This window comes from Geotrypetes seraphini, chromosome 10 (assembly GCF_902459505.1).
Source record: "Geotrypetes seraphini chromosome 10, aGeoSer1.1, whole genome shotgun sequence".
Classification (NCBI taxonomy): domain Eukaryota; kingdom Metazoa; phylum Chordata; class Amphibia; order Gymnophiona; family Dermophiidae; genus Geotrypetes; species Geotrypetes seraphini.
In genome coordinates this window covers 37,478,380-37,500,247 of record NC_047093.1, presented here as the reverse complement: position 1 = coordinate 37,500,247, position 21,868 = coordinate 37,478,380, and the positions used below count along the sequence as shown (strand labels likewise).

General features: G+C 40.3%; 1 protein-coding gene across 2 annotated transcripts in view; it reads left to right on the top strand.

Moving 5' to 3' along the window:
* MYH10 (myosin heavy chain 10) overlaps positions 1 to 21,868 on the top strand; it is a 365,956-nt gene that overhangs the window by 249,403 nt on the left and 94,685 nt on the right. For both annotated transcript variants that reach the window (XM_033960583.1, XM_033960584.1), the window contains 2 exons: positions 17,870 to 18,041; positions 21,229 to 21,441. In XM_033960583.1, the coding sequence (XP_033816474.1) occupies positions 17,870 to 18,041; positions 21,229 to 21,441 (385 nt within the window). The remainder of the gene's footprint in view (positions 1 to 17,869; positions 18,042 to 21,228; positions 21,442 to 21,868) is intronic.

The window sequence follows — 21,868 nt, the reverse complement described above, 5'->3', positions numbered from 1 at the left end:
CCGTACCGGGGCTCCGTCGGTGCCGTCACCCATCAGTCAAGAATATCTGCCTGCTGTCCCTGGATAACACCTGTTACGGTAAGTAACTGTGCTTTTTTGTACAAAGAGTGGGTTTTATATTGTGCCCGCAATACCGTTGGTTTTATATCCATTAGCAGCCCCTGTTGCTGCTTGTGAGCAAAACATGGCCTCTTTTTAGTGGATCTACTTTTGGGTTTTCCTATTAGGTCATTTTGGTCTTCACCTGCTGTTATTTACTGCATTACAGGTAAATCACTTTCTCATTGTATTGAATGTTCTGTAGGCACTTCAATCTCGCACACATTACTGCCTCCCTTGTTAGCATTATCCCCTCACAGTGAAACCTTTTGTACAGAACTGAAGGGACTGATGAGGCAAAAGCAGTGTTGGAATTACTGCAGTTGGGCAGTGGAAGACTTTTGGAAAGCTCTGGAATAATCCTTCAATTTTGGTGCTGAGCATAGTCACATGACCCATGTATAACTACCTGATAACTGTCTGTTACTTCATGGTACTACTTTATTTCTGCAGGACCAGAGACAAAAGCAGAGTATGTCAGGTCTTCAAACGAACCACACTTAGCAACCAATGTGTAACACATGTAGAGATGCTGTATTAGTATCAAAACTCAGAATATGGGGGGCGTGGCTTGGACACAAATTCTGATGGTTGGGTGAGAGAGTAGCTCCGTGCAGACAAGCTCTATTTATAGAAAATACTACAAAAAAATTAAATTTTAAAGGGAAAAAAAGCTGAATATTATCAGATTATGGCATCTAGCAAACAGAACAAATGCAATTCGGGGGCTGGAGGATCCGGTACAGGAAGTAATAAGAGATCAAAGCCGGAGCCGGGCACTCCTCCTTCAAAAGTTCCGTTGCCATCAGATGAAAGCCCCGACGTTATGGAAGAATTGCGGCAAATTAAAGAAATTGTATTAGCAACAAAAAATTACAAAAAGCAATCGACGATGCTGCAGTGCTTACTAAAAGAGTGGATGTGGCGGAAAATAGAATAAATATTTTAGAAGACAATTCTGAACAACTAAATATGGACATGAGACAATGCAAAATAATATGGAAGGAGGTTGAAGAAATTAAAAGAGACCTTGAAGACAGCCGGAACCGTGAAAGAAGAAATAATTTAAGAATCATCGGAATGCCGGAAGGGGTGGAAAAAAACGATCCTATAACTTTCCTGGAACAGTTCCTGCCTAAAGTGCTACCATTAAAATTCAAGACTGCGTTGGAAATCAAAAGGGCACACCGGATACCAGCACAGAAGAAAACCTCACAAACAGGTCCAAGGACTTTAATTTTTAAACTTTTGAGACATCAACAAGCGATGGAAATTTGCCAATTAGCCAAGGAGAACAAAAATCTCAGATGTCAGGATGCAAAAATACACATTGTCCCTGACTTTGCGAGAGAAACTGCATCTAGGAGAAAACAATTTCTGGATCTAAGGCCCCAATTAAGATCGCTAGGGGCTAGATACGGGCTCTTTATCCGGCAGTAATGAAAGTCACAATTGCAAATAAAACTCAAAATTTTTCAGACCCTAAAAAGTTACAAGAATATCTAGAACAATATGAACCACCAATGGCATCCTAAAAGTCATTTTAAAGGAAAATTTTCCGGTTAATACTGATTATTTATTTATAATTTATTAAACTTTAATTTATACATATTGATCTTATCAACAGAAATACAAAAGATCTTCGGTTAAAACTTAGAACTTTTATGGATTGGTTTCAAATTCCAACGGAACAGAATCGCATGTGCATGTGCACAAGCATGGAACTATAAGACGAACAACGATCTTAGAAGAAATGAAAGAAAAGAACATAAAATTTAACATGATCTTGCATTTCTAGAATGAAAAGTTTTACAAAACTATTAGATGAAAATATACTTGCATGTAAGATCGTGGTAATAGTGAAGATCTGAATGAGATGTTAACGCAGGATATGAATTTTTTAACCTTATATGGGAGAGGCATTGATTGGTTATATATAAGCAGGAGGCGTTACTTAAGGGGGAGGAGGAGGAAGTCTTCAATAATATTACCAAATATATCGTGATGTATAAGAACAGAATAGGATTGGTTAAAATGAAGGATTTCCTGTTAGAGGAAGTACTTCCGTTTTGAGTTTGCGTTTCAAAGTATGTTTGAAAAGAATGTATGTCTAGCGGTTTATATAATTCATATCTTCAATGGGGGAAAAAAAAAATGCGAGTTTAAAAGATAGCGTTTAGAGACGTTTTATTTTGGTTTTGAAATATTAGATTTCTTTTCGATTCCCCTTCACGACTTAACCGAAGGTAAGTTTAGTGGAGGATTACTTTATAAAATTGAGATAGATCTTTAATCATATAGCTTCCTTCAGGACCCAATAGTCTTAATGTCCAATACAACTAGTACTGGGATGATAAGTACTATATAATATAATATATGTAGAGACATATTTGGGTCCAATATTATTGCACACTTTATTAGAAATATATAATTAAATTAGTCGCGGGGTAATGATAATTTATCTCTTATATGAAAATCAATACATCAAACTTGTGTCTAAGATTTATAGGCTTGGGAGGAAAAAAAAAAAAAGGTTTTGCTGGATTCAGGAAACAGTTTAAGTGATATATTGGAATAATTTACTGGTAGTAATTAAAGTTATATTCTGTAATAGCTTGAGGGAGTTATTTTATACCTAACCTCAACCTGCGTATCCAAGTTTTCGTATTTAATTGGGGGTGGGTGGGAGAGAGAGATATAGTGGGGGGATGGGTGAGTGTGGGATATTATAAATTATTTTGTGTACTGGGAAAATTTATTAGTAAAAATCATTATTTGTTTGATTTTGGATAAATTGTATTATAAAAACATATATGGATCTTAAAATATTATCTTTGAATGTTAATGGTCTGAATCACATGATAAAAAGGAAAAAAGCATTATTATTTTTAGAGAGGCAAAATGCGGATATATGCTTCATACAAGAGACCCACCTTTCAAATATTGAATCTAATAAGCTGGAAGGAGGTTGGGTCAAGCATTGTTTTTTCTCACCAGCTATAGGGAAAAAAGCGGGTGTTGCTATTCTAGTGAATAAAAAATGCTCTGCTTCATTCAAATTAAAGGCATCAGATATTCATGGCAGATGGGTAAATGTGGAAATGAGCATGGGAAATACTACCATGACGTTGTTTAATATATACGCCCCTAATTCGAATCAAAATGAATTTTTTAAGACTCTTCAACAACTGATTTTGCCACTGGCTACTTCAAATCTAATAGTAGCTGGGGATTTCAATGCTGTTATGGATCCTCTATTGGATAAAAACCCAAGTAGATTTATGAAATCTTTGGGATTAGATAATTTGGTACAATCTTGCGATTTGACAGATATTTGGCGAATACTTCATTTTGATGGCGGGAATTTTCATTTTGTTCTCATGTTCATAACTCTTTTTCAAGAATAGATTATATTTTTATTTCAAATCATTTGATACATCAAGTGACACAAGCTGCCATTGATCCAATCATTTTATCTGATCATGGTGGGGTATGGATTGAAATTAAGATCACAGATCAAAATACTAATAGACCAATTTGGAAGTTTGATAATACATTGCTTGCTGATCCAATATTTTGTGAGAATCTTCAAACAAAAATGAAGGATTATTTTCAATTGAATGATAAAGATGAGATCTCTATGGAAATATTATGGGATGCTTTTAAGGCATCAATGAGAGGACAAATAATTTCTTATTCGGCTTATCTTAAAAAACAGATTAAAAAACAATTTTTAAACTTAGAGAAGGAGATTAAATTTTTAGAATCAAAACTTATAGAAAAATGGGAATATTCTATTCAACAAGAGTTGTTAAAGCTTAAGGGCAAATATAATGAGATTTCATCTAAGTTGATTAGGAAAGATTTATTTTCTTAGCAAGCATTGTATTATGGTAACTCAAATAAGGCGGGAAGAATATTGGCAAATTATCTTAAAGCGAAAAAAAAAGGAAATCAAAATTAATTGCCATTAAAGATGAAAATGGTGAAACATTTACACTAATTGAGCCTATTTTAAAACAGTTCCTAAAGTTTTATAGATCTCTTTATTCTTCCGAGACTTATTTAGATAAAGAAAAAGATGGTTTAGAATTTTTGAAAATGTTAGAGGGTCCAAAAATTCCTGAACATGTAAAACAAAGCTTGGAAGAGCCAATATCACTAAAAGAATTAGGAACAGCTTTGAAGTCCCTTAGAGTTGGATCCGCTCCAGGTGGTGATGGATATACGGTGGAGTTTTATAAAACATTTCAAAATTTTCTATTGCCTTATTTATTAAATCTTTATCAACATCAACTTAATAAAGGTTCTATTACTGGCACTATAGCAGAATCTTTAACTATTGTTTTGCCAAAGCCAAATAAAGATCCCACTTTGGTTTCAAACTATAGGCCAATATCTTTAATAAATGTAGATGGTAAATTACTAGCAAAAATATTAGCGTTAAGATTGGCTAAAGCTCTCCCTCATATTATAGGTATGCATCAAACAGGATTCGTTGCTCAAAGACATTCATCTCATAATACCAGATTGGCATTCCATATGTTATTTTTAACAAAGAAAATGAGAGAGCCTACTTTTGCTGTTTCTCTGGATGCAGAGAAGGCTTTTGATAGAGTAGAATGGACCTTTATGTATCAGGCATTGGAATGGTTTGGTATAGGTCCTGGGTTCATACAAATAATACAAACGTTGTATAGTTCCCCTTCTGCTAGATTATATATTAATAATACTTTTTCAGAAAAATTTAATTTGCAGAGGGGTGTTAGACAAGGTTGTCCTTGTCTCCTTTGCTGTTTGATATTGTTTTAGAACCCTTAATATTGGCTATCCAACAAGTAAAGGAAATACAAGGTATACCACATTCAGATAGAGAATATAAGGTATCTGCCTATGCAGATGATATACTATTGTATTTGAGGAATCCAGAATCTACCATTCCATGTTTACTTGAGTTGATTGAGAAATTTGGAAAATTTTCAGGATATAAGATAAATTGGAATAAATCAGAAGTTCTTCCATTAAATGTACATTGTACAAAAGGTTTATTCGATACATTCTCTTTTGTTTGGAAGGAGGATGCTATTAAATATCTTGGAATTTGGATTACAAAAACAGTGGATGAGACAATGAAAATTAATGAAAAATGTATATTACAAAAGGTGACAGAAATGTGTGAGCAAAGGAATCCTTTGCATTTATCTTGGTGGGGAAGAGTACAAACTGTTAAAATAATGATTTTGCCTATAGTTTGTTACCAAATGGGGATGATACCAGTTTTCTTTCAAGAATCTTTTTATAAAAAATTAAATAGGATTTTGACAAAATTTATTTGGCTTGGTAAACATCCTAGAATTGCTTTAGTGTCGTTGCAAAGGCCAATTGTGGAGGGCGGGGTAAATTTTCCCAATTTTTATAGGTATCATCAAGCCTATATTTTACGTCAAGGTATGTATTGGATCCTCCCAGAGCCCACTGATAATATTCCAGACTGATTCTGGTTAGAATGGAGACTTATGTTTCCCTTGCGTCTTAGTCATGTAGTTAGTATCAAAATGCCAAGGTTATATAAAGAGCATAAAATTTTTATGGATACTTGGAAAACTTTAAGATATATAAGTAATCTAACTCCTATCCCAATAAGTAAATCAACAACTCAAACGATTTGGTTAAACCCCAAGATCAAAATTGGCGGTTTTAAAATCATCTGGAAGCATTGGATGATAGCAGGTATTCGTATTTTGGAAGATGTAATAAAAAATGGTAAGTTGCTGGAGTTTTCACAATTGCAACATAAATTTAATCTTAATAAATCACAATATTTTAGATGGTTGCAATTGAAGCAGTCCATTCAAGTAGGGTTCCCTGAATGGAAAAATCTTACTAATTATCATAGTTTGGAATTCTTATGCTTCCAGATGGATTCAATGGATCATAGAGCCGCACAGTGGTATAAATTAATATCCAGATTTGTATAAAAACCCAAAAAATGGTCTTAGAGACATTTGGAGCATTGAGATAAAGCATCAAATTAATGCATCTCAGTGGCCACGACTTTGGTCTTGGAGGTTAAAATGTACGGTGTCAGAATCTATGAGACAAACTTGGTTTTTTCTTCTGCATAGAGCTTTTTGGACCCCTGTTCGTTTACAAAAGATAGATAGTTCTAAGTCTAATAGATGCTGGCATTTGTCATGTTGAAATCGGGACATTAGATCACCTTTTATTCTATTGTCCATTTATCTTATCATTCTGGAAATCAATTTGGCCTCAAATCAATAGGATGTTAGAAAATCCGGTAGTCTTGACATATGATACTATTTTATTTGGAACAACTATGAGAGCAAGAAGTCAAATTTCATCAAGTAACAACAAACTTCTGTTTATTTTAACTGGAATAGCAATACAACAAATAACATATAATTGGAAAAAACATGACAGGTTAAATTACAATTTCTGGTGGAATTCTGTATGCCATATATACAAAATGGAACTCACCATTGCAACACAAAAAGGATATGTGAGTAAATTTCAAAAAGTCTGGGGACCGTTAACAGATTTCTGTAATGAATGATTAAATTTTCCCATGATAAGATTTTTGATTAGAGGGGAATGGGGTGGGATTTTATTTCTGATTATTACATACCATATCAATAATTGAATGAATTCACAATAAAGTTGATTTTATATATTATTGATTGGGAGGGAGGGAGGGGTGTGGGATTATTATATTCAATAAGAATTATATAAATTTAGATTTCTTGCGTAATATTATAACTTTATATAATATTAATTTTCTAAAGAAATATTAAATTTGATGTTAATATGTGAGTTAATCAAGTGTGTATATTCAAGTTTTTAATGAGTTTATTTGAAACACTTGTTGTAACATAAGAAAATGAATAAAGATTTATAAAACAAAAAAAAACTCAGAATATGTGGAAAAAAATCAAAATTGTCAACAATAACATTTTCACAATGATTTAGTGGAAGGTAAAAACATCCTACAACATGAGCTAAAAAGCACCCACAGGGAGGAAAAGCCTCAAACAGAAACCTCCCACCGCCCACATTTATAAAATGGAAAGGACAATAGCCACACAGAAGGGGAATTTTAGAAAATTTCAGGAGATTTGGGAGCCATTAACAAAATATTGTAATGACTGAATATTATTTTTCCTCTTAAAAATGCACATCCGGGAGGGCTTAATCTAAAAACATTAGCATTAAATACTTTTCATAAGCCTTTATATTTTTACATTTTTTCCAATAGACTATCATTAAACATGATTTCCAACGCCCAGCCTTCATTCAATTCTTTTGTATTTCCTGTTCTCTTTGGCCCAGGAATTTATTCTCCCAGTCTACTGCTACAGTTTTGTCAGCTCCTTAATTTGATGTTTTTATTACATAACACCTTTTTTCTTTTTTAAGTGACCACAGCAATAATATCTTTTTATATGCAATGCAAAGAAATGCAGAGTAATGTATTTGGGGATTAGTAATCGGAAGGATCTGTATATGCTGGGAGGTGAAAGGCTGATATGCATGGATGGGGAGAGGGACCTTGGGTTGATAGAGTCCGAAGATCTAAAGGCAAAGAAATAGTGTGACAAGGTGGTGGCTGTTTCCAGAAAGATGCTAGGCTGCATAAATAGAGGCATAACCAGTAGAAGAAAAAAGGTGTTGATGCCCCTGTACAGGTTGTTGGTGAGGCCTCACTTGGAATATTGTGTTCAGTTTTGGAGACCTTATCTGGCAAAGGACATAAGAAGACTTGAAGTGGTGGAAGACTGGTTGGAGACACCGACAACCCAATTTCTGTAAAATATATATGTACAATAGTAATAAAAAGTCAGTTTATATGATATATCATCCAAAAAGGATAATGTAACAGCAGTTGAGCCAAACGGAGGGGAAAACCAGAGTGCTGACATGTCTGTGCTTGCCCAGTCCATTCTAAACTAATCATCAATAATGTTTGACCTTTTACGTAAGCCCAGGAGCCTGGTGTACTGAGTACTGCATGGCTACTAATTACATGATTATTCTTATTGGCTTTTCACACTTTTTCAATTTTAATGATTGTCTGTTTTACAAGTAACTGAGTCGTAACAAAGCTTCTTAGTGTCAAAAATGACTTCTCTATTCCCCATAACGGTGTATTCTCAGTACTAAGGTAAATGATCCCTTGAACATGGGTCCCTTCCTCCTCCATTGACTTTTCCTTCTGCTTCTCGGGCATTGTGGTTATCAGTGGTTCCAGGGTGCTGTTTGCTTCAGGACACTTGAATTGTTCAAATGTTATGTTGATATTACTATAGTTTGTCTTGTGACCCATGCATTTCATGGAAATTCCCTGAATAGTATGGATAGCTAGTAATATTTGTCAGCAGCAGCAAATATAACCGGTAGTTGTTAACATCAGCAGATAGTTGTCAGCATCTAGGTCAAAGATGAAGTCTTTTTGCAGAAGTGTTCTTTTTTTGCAGAATCCATTTTCAAATTTGGCCTGTTGTATTGTAGTTCAGATATTGCAGTTCTTATACAGTCAGCACCATTTTTGTTAACTTAGATGTCTGGGATTTCATGAGGATGAGGAGTCTTCTCTCAGCGGTCCAGAGGAGGATGATGAAAATGGTAGGAGGTTTGCACCAAAAGACGTATGAAGAGAGACTGGAAGCCCTAAATATGTATACCCTAGAGCAGGGGTAGGGAACTCCGGTCCTCGAGAGCTGTATTCCAGTCGGGTTTTCAGGATTTCCCCAATGAATATGCATTGAAAGCAGTGCATGCAAATAGATCGCATGCATATTCATTGGGGAAATCCTGAAAACCCGACTGGAATACAGCTCTCGAGGACCGGAGTTCCCTACCTCTGCCCTAGAGGAAAGGAGGGACGGGACATATGATTCGGACGTTCAAATACTTGAAAGGTATTAACGTAGAACAAAATTTTTTCCAGAGAAAGGAAAATGGTACAACCAAAGGACATGACTTGAGGTTGAGGGATGGTGGATTAAAGAGTAATGTAAGGAGGAACTGCACTCAGCCAGCCCACAGCCAATTGCTGCCCCAGAGCTTTCTCCGACTTAGAATTAATGTTGGGGAGGAAGGCTTGTGGGCTGGCTACCTGCAGTCGCTGCACACACCTGGCCTGTCCCTGTTGTTGCTGCTGCTGCAGTGACGGTGGTGGATATGCGTGGGAATGGAGTGTGTCAGGTGGCAGGGTCAGCTTCGGAGGTGAGGCAGGGAGGAATGGGTGGCGGTGGATTCAGTGGTGGGGGAGAGGTGGAAGGAGAGGAAGAAAAAGTTGGGGGTAATTGGAGTGTGTGGGGTGGCAGGGAGAAATCAGCGGTGGTGGCTTTAATGGGTGGGGGGGGGCAGGCAAGGAGATAGAGGAATAAAAAGTTGGACTCGTAGAGAGACCGAGAGAGATATTGGTTGGGGAATGGAATGAGGTCTGGTGGAGAGGAAGCATGCAGGAGGCAGAAAAAAGAAAGAAATATTGGATGCACAGTCAGAAGGAAGTGCAACCAGAGACTCATGAAATCACCAGACGACAAAGATAGGAAAAATTATTTTATTTTCAATTTAGTAATCAAAATGTGTCAGTGTTGAGAATTTATATCTGCTCTCTATATTTTGCTCTATATTTTTCTATTTTTTATAGTTGTTACTGATTGCATATTTTAAAGTCATCTGCCTTGACCTCTTTGAAAACCCCCAGATATAAATGATAATTAACATTTTCTCTGCGTACAGTGTGCTTTGTGGTTTTTTTATTTTGTGGTTACCATTATTAATCAAAATAAAACCCTTAGTGCGCATGCGCACATTAATCTCCGTGCGTTCGTGCCACGCACTGTTGTGCCATGCATGTGCAGTACAATAATTTGCCTGCCTCCGATCATCTGTGCCTGCCTCAGCTGATTTCCTGCCTTCTGCCCTGATCTCTGACGCTGGCTGACTTCCTGCCTTCTGCCTATGCTGCTGGGATGCCTCTTCCCACCCCCGGACCAGCAGCAGAGCAGCTGCGGTTTCATCAAGCAGCTGCGGGGCCTTTGCTAGGCCGGCCCACTTCGATAATGCAAGGCCCAGCCTAGCAAAAGCCCCGAGGCTGCCTGGGCTAGCGAATGCTGGACAGTGGGAGCAGAAAAGGGAGAAAGGGGTATTACTGGACAGGGAGGAGGTAAAAGGAAAGGAGAAGGGCTACTACTGGACAGGGGGAGCAGGGAAGGGGTGCTGCTGGACAGGGGGGAGGTAAAAGGAAGGGAGAAGGGCTACTGCTGGACAGGGGGAGCAGGGAAGGGGTGCTGCTGGACAGGGGGGAGGTAAAAGGAAGGGAGAAGGGCTACTGCTGGACAGGGGGAGCAGGGGAAGGGGTTCTGCTGGACAGGGGGGAGGTAAAAGGAAGGGAAAAGGACTACTGCTGGACAGGGGGAGCAGAGAAGGGGTGCTGCTGGACAGGAGGGAGATAAAAGGAAGGGAGAAGGGCTACTACTGGACAGGGGAAGCAGAGAAGGGGTGCTGCTGGACAGAGGGGAAGTAAAAGGAAGGGAGAAGGGCTACTGCTGGACAGGGGGAGTAGGAAGCAAAGAAAGAAAGGTCTCAGCGCCCCATTGTGCTAAAAGTTTACACATCTATTCTAGCACCCGTTAATGTAATGGGCTTAAACACTAGTGTATTAGTAAGATTATATTGTGTGTATATGAAAAATGGATGGAAGAAATTGCATTACAATTAGTACTATTATTATGGGGGTGGAGTTTGGGCGGGTCTGGGGCGGAACTTGGGTGGGGGTACTTGGTTGGTATTTGTTAGATTTAGGGGGTACTTGGCTTGAAAAGGTGGAGAAAGACTGGTTTAAACTTTAGATGGGCTGGAGTAAGCTTTGATGGAGAATTCAGTCTAAGCACTTAAGCACAGTACTAGGCAGAGCTTTGAGTTCTGGCCCAGAAATAGCCAAGAAGGCAATTTTAAATTAAATCAGTAATTTAGAGAGGGTAAGGTTGGGCAGAGTGGATGGACCATTTGGGTCTTTATCTGCCTTCATCTACTATGTTTCTATGTATATGTGGATTGTGAAGCCATAGCACTTTTGATTTGATTATATCCATGTATCTTTTTATTACATCGACATTTCTACTTTCGTCTGTATCTTTTCACACCATTTTCTTTTGAAGTAGTAAATTGGATTATATGAAACTGGAGAGAGTTCTTTGAGTTTTTGGACTGCAATAAAAATACTGGTCAAGACTGCTAATTTAAGAGTGCTGTGGGTCAATAGTAGCAACATGCGTGGCACTTATTAAACTCACATATTAGAAAAGAGCACGTGATGCTGTGAACGGGCAAGCAGCGTGCATTGCCCGCTCCGGAACCTGGCCCCTCTGAAATCTTTAAAGCAGGAGATTTAGCGATTACCCACGCTGATTTTTGGTAGGATTCGGTGGGACAGTCTATGGACAAATTTTTGGCGAAATCTCCAAAAGCAATGTCGTCTAAATCGGCAAAGAAAGACAAAGAAAAAGATAAGAGCAGGCCGACAGAGGAGAAGATGGCGGAACCCTCGGGTGGCGCGCTCAAGCAATTTTCTACGGAGACGCTCGCAGACCTTAAGCAGCTTATCGCCCAAGCCCTCACACCTTGTATGGAGCAATTATCTGCTCAACTTACCAAGCTTGAGTCCCTCCTGGAAGACCACTCAGCTCGAGTTACGGCCCTGGAGGAGCGTGTATCCACAGTGGAGGATGGGGCACGAGGGGTGGACACGGAAGTGGCTCTCATGAAATCGCAATTACGCCAGCACCAGGATAAACTTGAGGACCTGGAAAACAAGTCCCGAAGGGGTAACCTGCGATTTATGGGGTTCCCGGAAACTATCTCCGACTCAGTGCTGCTCTCGGTTGTGGAATCATGGATGGCCAGCGAACTGCCAATGCCCGCAGCACTAGGCCCGGCTCGATTCGAGCGTGTCCACAGAGTCGGGCCTCGCACTGGAACTGATCAGCGGCCCAGGGTGGTGATAGGGAAACTGCATAATTACCGGCACAAAGTTGAAATTTTGCGAGAATTTCGCTTAAAACGGGAGACCTTACAATATGAATCTGCTCCAATACGGATTGGTCAAGATTACTCGTCGGCCCTGACGGAACGGAGAAAAACTTTCTACCCTATCTGCAAGAAATTGGCGGATCTTAAATGCCGTTTTCTGTTCTTGTATCCTGCAATTCTGAAAATATACCTAGATGGTAAATGGCATGTATTTGACTCGGACATCTTGGCTGGGGACTTTGTCAACCGCTTGGGCTCTACTACACCTCCGCCTACCTGAGCAATATTTCCTTATGTATGTTACTCATGTTTGCTGTTTTCAAGGTTACTTGGAGTGCTGACTATTATCCCTGCACTGTACAATATGTTTTGGTTTATAAGAGGGACAGGTTCCGATGGCACAAGAGACATGCTCTAACCTTCAGTGTTCCTTCGGGTGCTGGAAGGATTTTGGGTTTCAAGGGATGGCAAGGGGGGATATAGGGATGTTGGGGGGAAGGGGGAAGGGTGGGAGGGGAAGGGGGGTGGGTAAGGGAATGGGGTCTTTGGACACAGATGCTTTTGTTTTCACTTCCAGAGGATGTTTATTTAGTCTGTTTGCTTTTTCATTTGGGTTTATATGGTTCATTGCTTCCGGTTGTCCTCTGGGTGAAGGCTGGGCACCCAGGGGCCCACGGGAATTGTATTTGTGGCAGGTATGCTTCTGTGGCCCTGGTGTGTGGTAAGACATTCCGGTTGATCTCCTGGAACGTGGGAGGTATTACGTCCCCTGTGAAACGTACCAAGATCCTGAGTAGATTACAACACCACAAGGCAGATCTTGCTTGCTTACAAGAGACCAGATTGTCTAACACAGAACATGCCAAACTTCTAAATGGATGGGTTGGCCAGATTTTTCACTCGTCCTCTTCTACTAAACATGCAGGGGTGGTACTATTGGTTCGGAAGGGATTTCCGGGGAAGATTGAACAGCTTTTTGCAGATGCTTTGGGACGGATTCTTTACTGTAGAGTGACTATGTCTGATCAAGTGTTTAATGTATTAATGGTATATGGTCCGAACCAATATGACCACAAATTTTTTAAGACTCTTGTCCGAATAGGTAAAAGGGACCAAACTCATCCTTTGCTGGTCCTGGGAGACTTTAATCAGGTTTTGGATAATGCCCAGGACAGATCAGGCCCGGGATCGATACAGAGAACCGCCATGGGTAGAGGCATTCCTTACTTATGTGAAGCGTTGGAATTGCTTGACCCATGGAGGCTACTCCATCCTCAAGAAAGGGATTTCACCCACCAGTCGAGAGCTCACCAGACTTATTCTAGACTTGATTATATTTTGGTTTCTCGAGGTTCTTTTTCATTGATTGATGCCTCGGAAATTGGCCCTCTTTCGATTTCGGATCATTGCCCAGTGTGGGTTGATGTCCTCTTGGGGGACTCTCCTTGGTTGGGGGGTTGGCGTTTCCCATCTTACTTAATAGATAACCCGGACTTTGTTAACTATATTACTGGAAAATGGGAAGACTATCTTCGATTTAACGCTCAACACCGAGAGACGCCACTCTTATTCTGGGAGGCGGCTAAGTCGGTTCTCCGGGGGGATGTTATTGCATATGTTGTTGCCCACAGGAAGAGAATAACACAGGGTATAGTACGACTGGAGAGGGAATGTGTGGTGCTTAAGCGGCAACATTTACGTCGGCCCACGCTTAGTTCTGGTGAGCAGTTAGCATCCGCACAAAATGCTCTTAATACGATGTTGCATGACCGCGCAAAGAAATCATTGTATTACACCAAATTTAATTATTATAAGCATGGAAATAGGCCTGGCAGATTACTGGCTGCCCTGACCAAACCTAAACGATCTAATCGTTATATCCCTTGTTTGCAATTGTCAGATGGCACAAAGGTGACCAAAACGGGGGATATAGCTGATTGCTTCTATCGTCACTATAAACAATTCTACTCTTCTGTTGAGGGAGAGGGGGGGCCTGAGGCGCAGGACTATTTGGAGGACGCAGGTATGCCACGTCTGTCCTCTCCTATGCGTGCAGCACTGAATAGGCCAATACAGGGGAAAGAACTGCAATCAGCTGTTAAACAGCTGAGGAATCGCACGGCCCCGGGCCCGGACGGGTTTTCCCCGGAGTTTTATAAGGCCCTGTTCGCACACATCTGTGGCCCATTGGAGGCATACTACACACAGGCGCTGGCTGAGGGTGCATTTCCGGTGGGTTCCAACCACGCTTATGTTACCTTAATTCCGAAACACGGTAAGCCGGAATTTGAAGTAGAATCTTATCGCCCAATATCCCTCATAAACGTGGATATAAAAATCCTCGATAAAGTGTTAGCTAACCGGTTGGCTACCTTACTCCCTCAGCTGATTACTCCGGAACAGGTGGGTTTTGTAAAACACCGACACTCGGTTTTAAATGTTAGACGACTGTTGACGGCTATACTTAGATCCCAAGCTGCACACACTGCCGGTATCTTGGTTAGCCTAGACGCCGCTAAGGCTTTTGACCAGGTCAATTGGCACTACCTGTTCGCGGTTCTCACTCATATGGGGATAACGGGTTGGTTCCACAAAGCGATACGATTGTTATACTCGTCTCCGACGGCAAGCGTCTTGGTCAACGGCACTAAGACGGAGTCCTTTCCCATACTTCGAGGTACGCGTCAAGGAAGCCCTCTATCTCCACTCTTGTTTTTGCTGTATTTGGATCCATTTTTACGTACTTTATTGAAAGACGATGAATTGAGTGGCATTCCAGAGGGGAACTCTCAATTACGCGTCTTAGCCTTTGCGGATGATATTTTGTTGACTTTATCTTCTCCTCAGTCATCCTTGACCAGGGCATTAGCCATCTTGGATGAGTTTAGTTTATATTCGGGGTTGGTTCTAAATTCCCAAAAATCGATAGTTATGCCTTTGTCTAAAGAGGTCCCTGGCACCTGGACGGGAGACTTTCCCCTAAGGTGGGTGACTGACCATTTGACTTACCTGGGGATTAAGATACCTATGGACCTCACTAGACTGTACACACTGAATGTCTTGCCCCTCCTGACTCTTACTCAACAAAAATTGCAACTTTGGAGGGAATTTCCCTTGTCCCTGATGGGCAAAATTGCTCTGTATAATATGGTTCTGGTGCCTCAATGGCTTTACGTGCTTCAAATGCTTCCGATCTTGTTGTCTATTAAACATGATAAACTGGTTGGCAAGAGCCTGACATCCTTCCTGTGGAACGGGAAGCGCGCGAGACTGGCATTACATGTCTTGATGCTTCCCAGATCACATGGGGGTTTGGGACTGCAGAACTTGCGTTTGATTTCGCAAGCGTGTCAAATGCGTCACTTGAACGACTGGTTCCGGGGCACTCGCTACTTTTCTGCGACTGCTACGGAGCTCACGCTCTGTGACCCATACCACTTCAGTTATTTTCTTCACACTCGTCACCTTCCGAGTGGGTATGGTGGGGGTATGTTTATTAATCCTCTTCGCCAGGTGTGGCGGAGGTTATGCAAGTCTTTGAAAATACCATCTACTGATACGGTTTACTTGCCTTTTCTGGACAATAAGGATTTTCCTCCAGGAACTTCTAGCTACCCTCTTTCAATATGGAGAACTACTAACCTTCAATACATTTTCCAGGTGGTTACTTCGCAGGGTGTTGTGCCATCATTTCCAGTGATGCAAACGGATTATCAATGGACGCCTGGAGATTGGTTAGCTTATTCTCAGATGGTCTCCTATGTGCGGTCTCTTCAGAGGACAGGACTTACCAGCCATAGTAGAGAGGCTCTATCGGAAGCCTTGTGTTTGTCAGCTCAAGACCAGATTCCACTGCGGTTCCATATCCGATATCTACGGGATAACCTGGGACCTATCTCCTATGATCATTATGCTGCTCTTTGGTCTCGAGATCTATCTTGTGCGGTTACTGGATTACAAATACAAACTGGTCTCAAAAGAATACAGGTTCTCACAACATCTGTTGCTTTGATTGAGATGAACTATAAATTTTTTCTTCGACTTCACCGGTCTCCGGTTTATCTTCATAAAGTTAAACTATGCACTACAGATACATGTCTCAAATGCCACCAACCTCAGGCTTCTTTAGGACATCAATACTGGACTTGCCCTCGAATTCGGGGCTTTTGGACTCAACTACATCGTCATATTACAGACATGTGGCATCATAGTTACCTTCAGGGCCCCGAGCTGCTCTTTACTTTGGACCATCTGCCTAGAGCATCTCCTAAAGGATTTCGGGGTTTCTTGGAGAGGGCCTTGTTGCTGGGGAAAAAAACTATTTTACATTGCTGGATTGTACCTGAATCACCAACCTTATCCCACTGGCGTATTCTCATGCTTCAGCAGGCATCAATGGAGCGCTTGTTTATACATACGCTGGACTCTCCTAGGGGACGCACTTACTGCTCCATTTGGGAGCCATTTTGGCTTACTTTATCACATAAAGCTCGAAGTAATTTGCTAAACCCATGATATTTCTTTCTCTGGAAGACGGTTGTTTTGCTTTGCTTTGCATTTGTGTATTGGGGATTGGGGTGGGGGGGGGGGGGGGGGTAGTGTTGGTACTGTTATGCTGCTCATATTTTTGCTGTTCTTTATTGTAAAACTTTAATAAACATATTTAAACATAAACTCACATATTAAGAATAAATCAGTTGGCATTTCTAGAGTCAGAAGTGATGAGATTGGATGTCAAAATAAGCTGGATATAGGAAGAGAAGCATTAAGGACTTAGGAGTTCAGATTGGCTTCTAAGGCAAAGATCTCAAGATGGGTTAAGGAAGTGATTGCCTCAGCACATGTTCTTCAGGGTATCTTGGCTCTTCCAGTGCTGGAAGCTCATTTCAGCAGAAGCCATTCTGCATCGTGGGTGGAGAATCATCTTATTCCACCACAGGAAATTTGTAGGGCAGCTAACATCTTTGAATTATTTTAAGCAACAACTTTGTTTGGCATGGGTATATTGGCTGTGGGCTTGTCTGGTTTCTGTGCTCAGCGTGCACAGACTAGTTTGAAGGCATGATGAAGGTGAAATCAAATCTTGTGCATTTTCTTTCCTTAAGTCCAGTCTAGTTGAAGGTTGTAGGAGAAAAGGTTCAGTCTAAAGGCAGTTGGGTGACTAGAGAATAAGTTTTCTGGATTCAAGCTGCTCCTGTATGATAAATTTATTTTATGTTTGGAGTATATTTCTTTGAAAGTTACTATTTTGTTCGTTGGAGGAATTTGAGATTGTGTCCTTGGTAAGTAAAAATTAATTGGTGAAGAGCTGCAAAGAATACTTATGAGTTGTCACAAGTCAGTAGTTTTCAGTCTCCATCTGGTAGGAATACATATATACCCACATGCCTACATTGGTCAGGGGGGGGTACTCAAGGAAAAAGATTAGCAGGTAAGACCTAATTTCTCCTTTCCATATGAAATGAATTGGACTAGACTGGAATGAACAAAATTTGAGATCATGTTCAAATTTCTGAGGGGGATCACATATTCAGAATTTTCTTTTTGAAATTGGAAACTTTACTTTGCTCTCATTACTGCTTTTTCAGATTTTTTGTATTTTTATTATGGTGTGCTACTTCTTACTGCTCAGTATTTTCAGTAAACATCTTTTTGTTAGGTTTCAAATGCCAGAGGTTTAATGAGTTTTACTCTTTATTTTTTAAATCCAAAGAACGATTAAAAAAAGAAGAAAAGACACGTCAGGAACTGGAGAAAGCCAAAAGGAAGCTGGATGGTGAAACAACAGATCTGCAAGACCAAATAGCAGAACTGCAGGCCCAGATTGAAGAACTGAAGATCCAGCTGGCCAAGAAAGAAGAGGAACTGCAGGCTGCAATTGCCAGGTTTGAACAACATGAAATTTATTTTATTAGGATTTATTTACCACCTCTTTGAAGAAATTCACCCAAGGCAGTGTACCCAAGGCAAGAACAAGTCCAACATAGGCAATAGACAATTTGCAGCAATAAAAATATTCAAACACTTCATAGTGTGATAAAGTATGCTACATATGCTGTCGGCACAATACGCATTATCAAATTTATCATAGCATAGAGCAGGGGTGCCCACACTTTTTGGGCTTGCGAGCTACTTTTTAAATGACCAAGTCAAAATGATCTACCAACAATAAAATAAAAAAAAAAAACACAAAGCACACTGTATGCATAGAAAATGTTAATCATCATTCCTATTCCAGGGTTTTTCAAAGAGGTCAAAGCAGATGACTCTAAGCACTATCACCTCAGTAACAACCATACAAAAATAGACAAATATACCCCCTCCCTTTTTACTAAACCACGATAGCAGTTTTTAGCGCAGGGAGCTGCTCTGAATGCTGCTCTCGACACTCATAGGCTCCCTGCGCTAAAAACCTCTATTGCGGTTTAGTAAAAGGGGACCTTAGTATAAAATATAGACAGCAGATATAAATTCAGACACATTTTGATCACTAAATTTAAAATAAAATCATTTTCCCTACCTTGTCTGATGATTTCATGAGTCTCTGGTTGCTCTTTCTTCTTCTGACTGTGCATACAATCTTTCTTCCCTTCTTTTAGCCTGTATGCTTCCTCTCCTCCAGACCTCATTCCTTCCCCCAACTTTTCCTTCCTCTTCCCTGCCCTTTCTTTCTCTCTGCCTCCCTTTCATTTTTTTCTGTTTCTCTTCTTTCCTTCTGTATCCCTGCCTGCCCTTTTTCTTTCTTTCTCCCTGCCCTCCCCCAAGCCACTGCCACTGCCATTACCATTGGGGACCAGGACCCAAACACCACCAATAACAGGCCCCAAGCTCTCCCTGCTTCGGCCAACCAGCATTCCTCTCCCCGACGTCAATTCTGCCGTCGGGAAGAGGAAGGCTGATCAGCCCAAGATCGTGATCAACCTATTGGGGGAAATGCTGCCGGGTCCTGCCTTTGCGGAAACAGAAAGTAGGCAGGACCCAGCAGGAACAAGAACAAATGCTTCACTAACCTGTCTCCCGCATTAGCCCGTAGCGAACGCTTGCTTCAGGGCTCTCAACATGTGCGTGCCGGCTTCCCTTCTTCCCCCCCCACCCCCCGGACATAACTTCCGGTTTCGGAGGGAAGAGAAGAGAAGCCGGCACGCACACGTTAGAGCCCGGAGCATAAGTTCGCTACGGGCTGAAATCTCCAAGCCGGTTTTTGGGGTGTTTTTTTTAATGTTCAGCATCAGCAGATGACAGCTGGGTGGACCGCCCAGCTAAAAGGCCCTAGGGAGAACACTGGAGAGGAAGGCTGATCGGCCCGTAGATCAGGACGGCAACACGAGTGCGATCGACTCAAGTTGCCTTCCTGAGCTACTGGTCGATCGCGATCGACGCGTTGGGCACCCCTGGCATAGAGTGTAAGCAGAGGTGGAGACAGAGTTAGCACAAGCAGAGAAGAGGGACCAGTGTTTTACAAATGAAATCGAAAGATGAAAGCACAAGGAAGAAAACAAGTCTCTGGATGCCAACCTCAGGATGAATTAGGTACAGACTCAAACCCTAAACGGTCCTTGTTTCGGCATGTGATTAACCTTCCTCAGGGGTCCAATCTTGATGGACACCAAATATGTGGTACCTAAAGCCTCAGATGTACTTGGAGAACAATAAATGTACGGAGCTGGCCTTCCAAATTAGTTTTCACTGAGGAAGGCTAATTACATGCTGAAACACGGATCGTGTAGGGTCAGTGTCTCACTTTTTGTGAGCTTGTATTATCAGTGACACATTATGTATCTAATTCATCCTGAGGTTGCTTCTATTGAATAAATTAACTTTCCTGGACATCCAGAGACTTGTGTTCTTCCTTGTGCTTTCACATATAGACAGAGTAATAGTTACATAGAAAATAAAGGGGACTAAAAGTTGTACGTGAAGTCAGAAAGGTGCTTATAAAGTCTTGATACAATATGTACAGTTGATGTTCCTTGTATGTACTGTATAGGACCAGCAAGTTTAATTGCTTCTTCCATTAAAGGCTTGGCAGATGGGCCAAGCCTTCATCTCTTCCTGAAGGTAGAACAAGTCTTGTGCTGAACAAAGCCTTTCAGGGAGTTGACATCTTTGAAACCCCCCAAATATAAATGATAATTAACATTTTCTCTTCGTATAGTGTGCTTTGTGTTTTGTTTTTTTTAATTTTATGGTTACCTTCATGAATTAATAAGATATTATGTGTACATGAAAAATGAATGGAAGAAATTGGGGGGGGGGCTGGGGGCAGGGTTGGGGCGGGGCTAGGGGCAGGACTGACAGTTAATAGATGTCAGGTTTTTGATGAAAAAAATAAATGGTCACAGTCTTGCCATCTTTTGCCTTCCTAGCTATGTAGCTGCTCTACCACATCTCTGCTAAAGTGTTAGATTTAAATGAGCTTCCTAAAACAAAAATAACTGTCCAGCTGTACAGGAAGTACACAAAAGAAACCAGGAAGATATAGAAGTGCATTTCCAGCAATAAAAATTAGAGGCAACAGAACTGAGAAGTCAAAATTTGGCTTTGTAAAAATATCCATGTCTTCTCATTCTTTATAAAAGTGTGAGGTTATTTTTAAGTTTTTCTATAATTTAATTATAGTAACTTAAAAACTTTTATAGTGCACAACGAGCAAGTGTGTTATATTCTTTAGAGCCATCAGGTCGCATTAGGTATGTTGATTGTCCTAGGGCTTGCTCAATACAAGTTATATAACTGAACATAAAGGAATACATATTGTCTGACCTTTTAAAATAGAAAAATGTGCTCATAAAACACAACTTTACTCCAAAGCTTGATTTCATTAATAGAAACAGGAAAATATTTCATGATCAGTTTTCATGAGAACAACACTAGAAGATTTCTAATCTTTTTTTCTAATGTTTAAGGATTTAGATCTTGTTAGACAAATGTCTTGTCGTTTTTTTTTTTATTGGTATAGTAGAAAAATAACACTGTAGAATAAAAGAAGAGTAAAACAAAATTTAAGTTCATTAAGCACTCTTAGAACCACAAGCATCAGTCATTTTAAATATTTGCATGCTCTTTCAACAGAGGAGATGAGGAAACTGTACAAAAGAACAATGCTCTTAAACTTATCCGAGAACTCCAAGCCCAGATTGCAGAACTACAGGAGGATCTGGAATCTGAGAAGACCTCGCGCAATAAAGCTGAAAAGCAGAAGAGAGACCTGAGTGAAGAGCTGGAGGCACTGAAGACAGAATTAGAAGACACCTTGGACACCACTGCAGCCCAGCAAGAACTAAGGTAGTGGGATTTTTGAAAGGTAGAAACCTAATCTAAGAGGCATAAATGGGATAGATATGCATCATCTTAAACAATTGCAAATGCAGCATCTTTAATGTATTTTATTTTTTTTTTTTACCCATGTGGAAGTGTTTTGGTCTAGTAATGAATACAGCCACTGCATTCTTGAATGCATTATCCTTGTGAATGTGAGAAATGTGATCTATAGAGGTGATAACAGATTTGATCATAATCAAGTGTGGTAACATCTATTTGTATTGTTAAGGTGTTAGGTTCTAGAAAGCCCACGAGGAAAAGGCACATTTGGTATGTGTTAAGGTTCTTTGAAAGCCATCCTGTTCCTGTTGAAGACACAGGAATATGTTACTCTTGGGAGAATTGTGTGCCAAAAAATTCTGTACACAGTATTTCAGAGTTCTTCAAACTT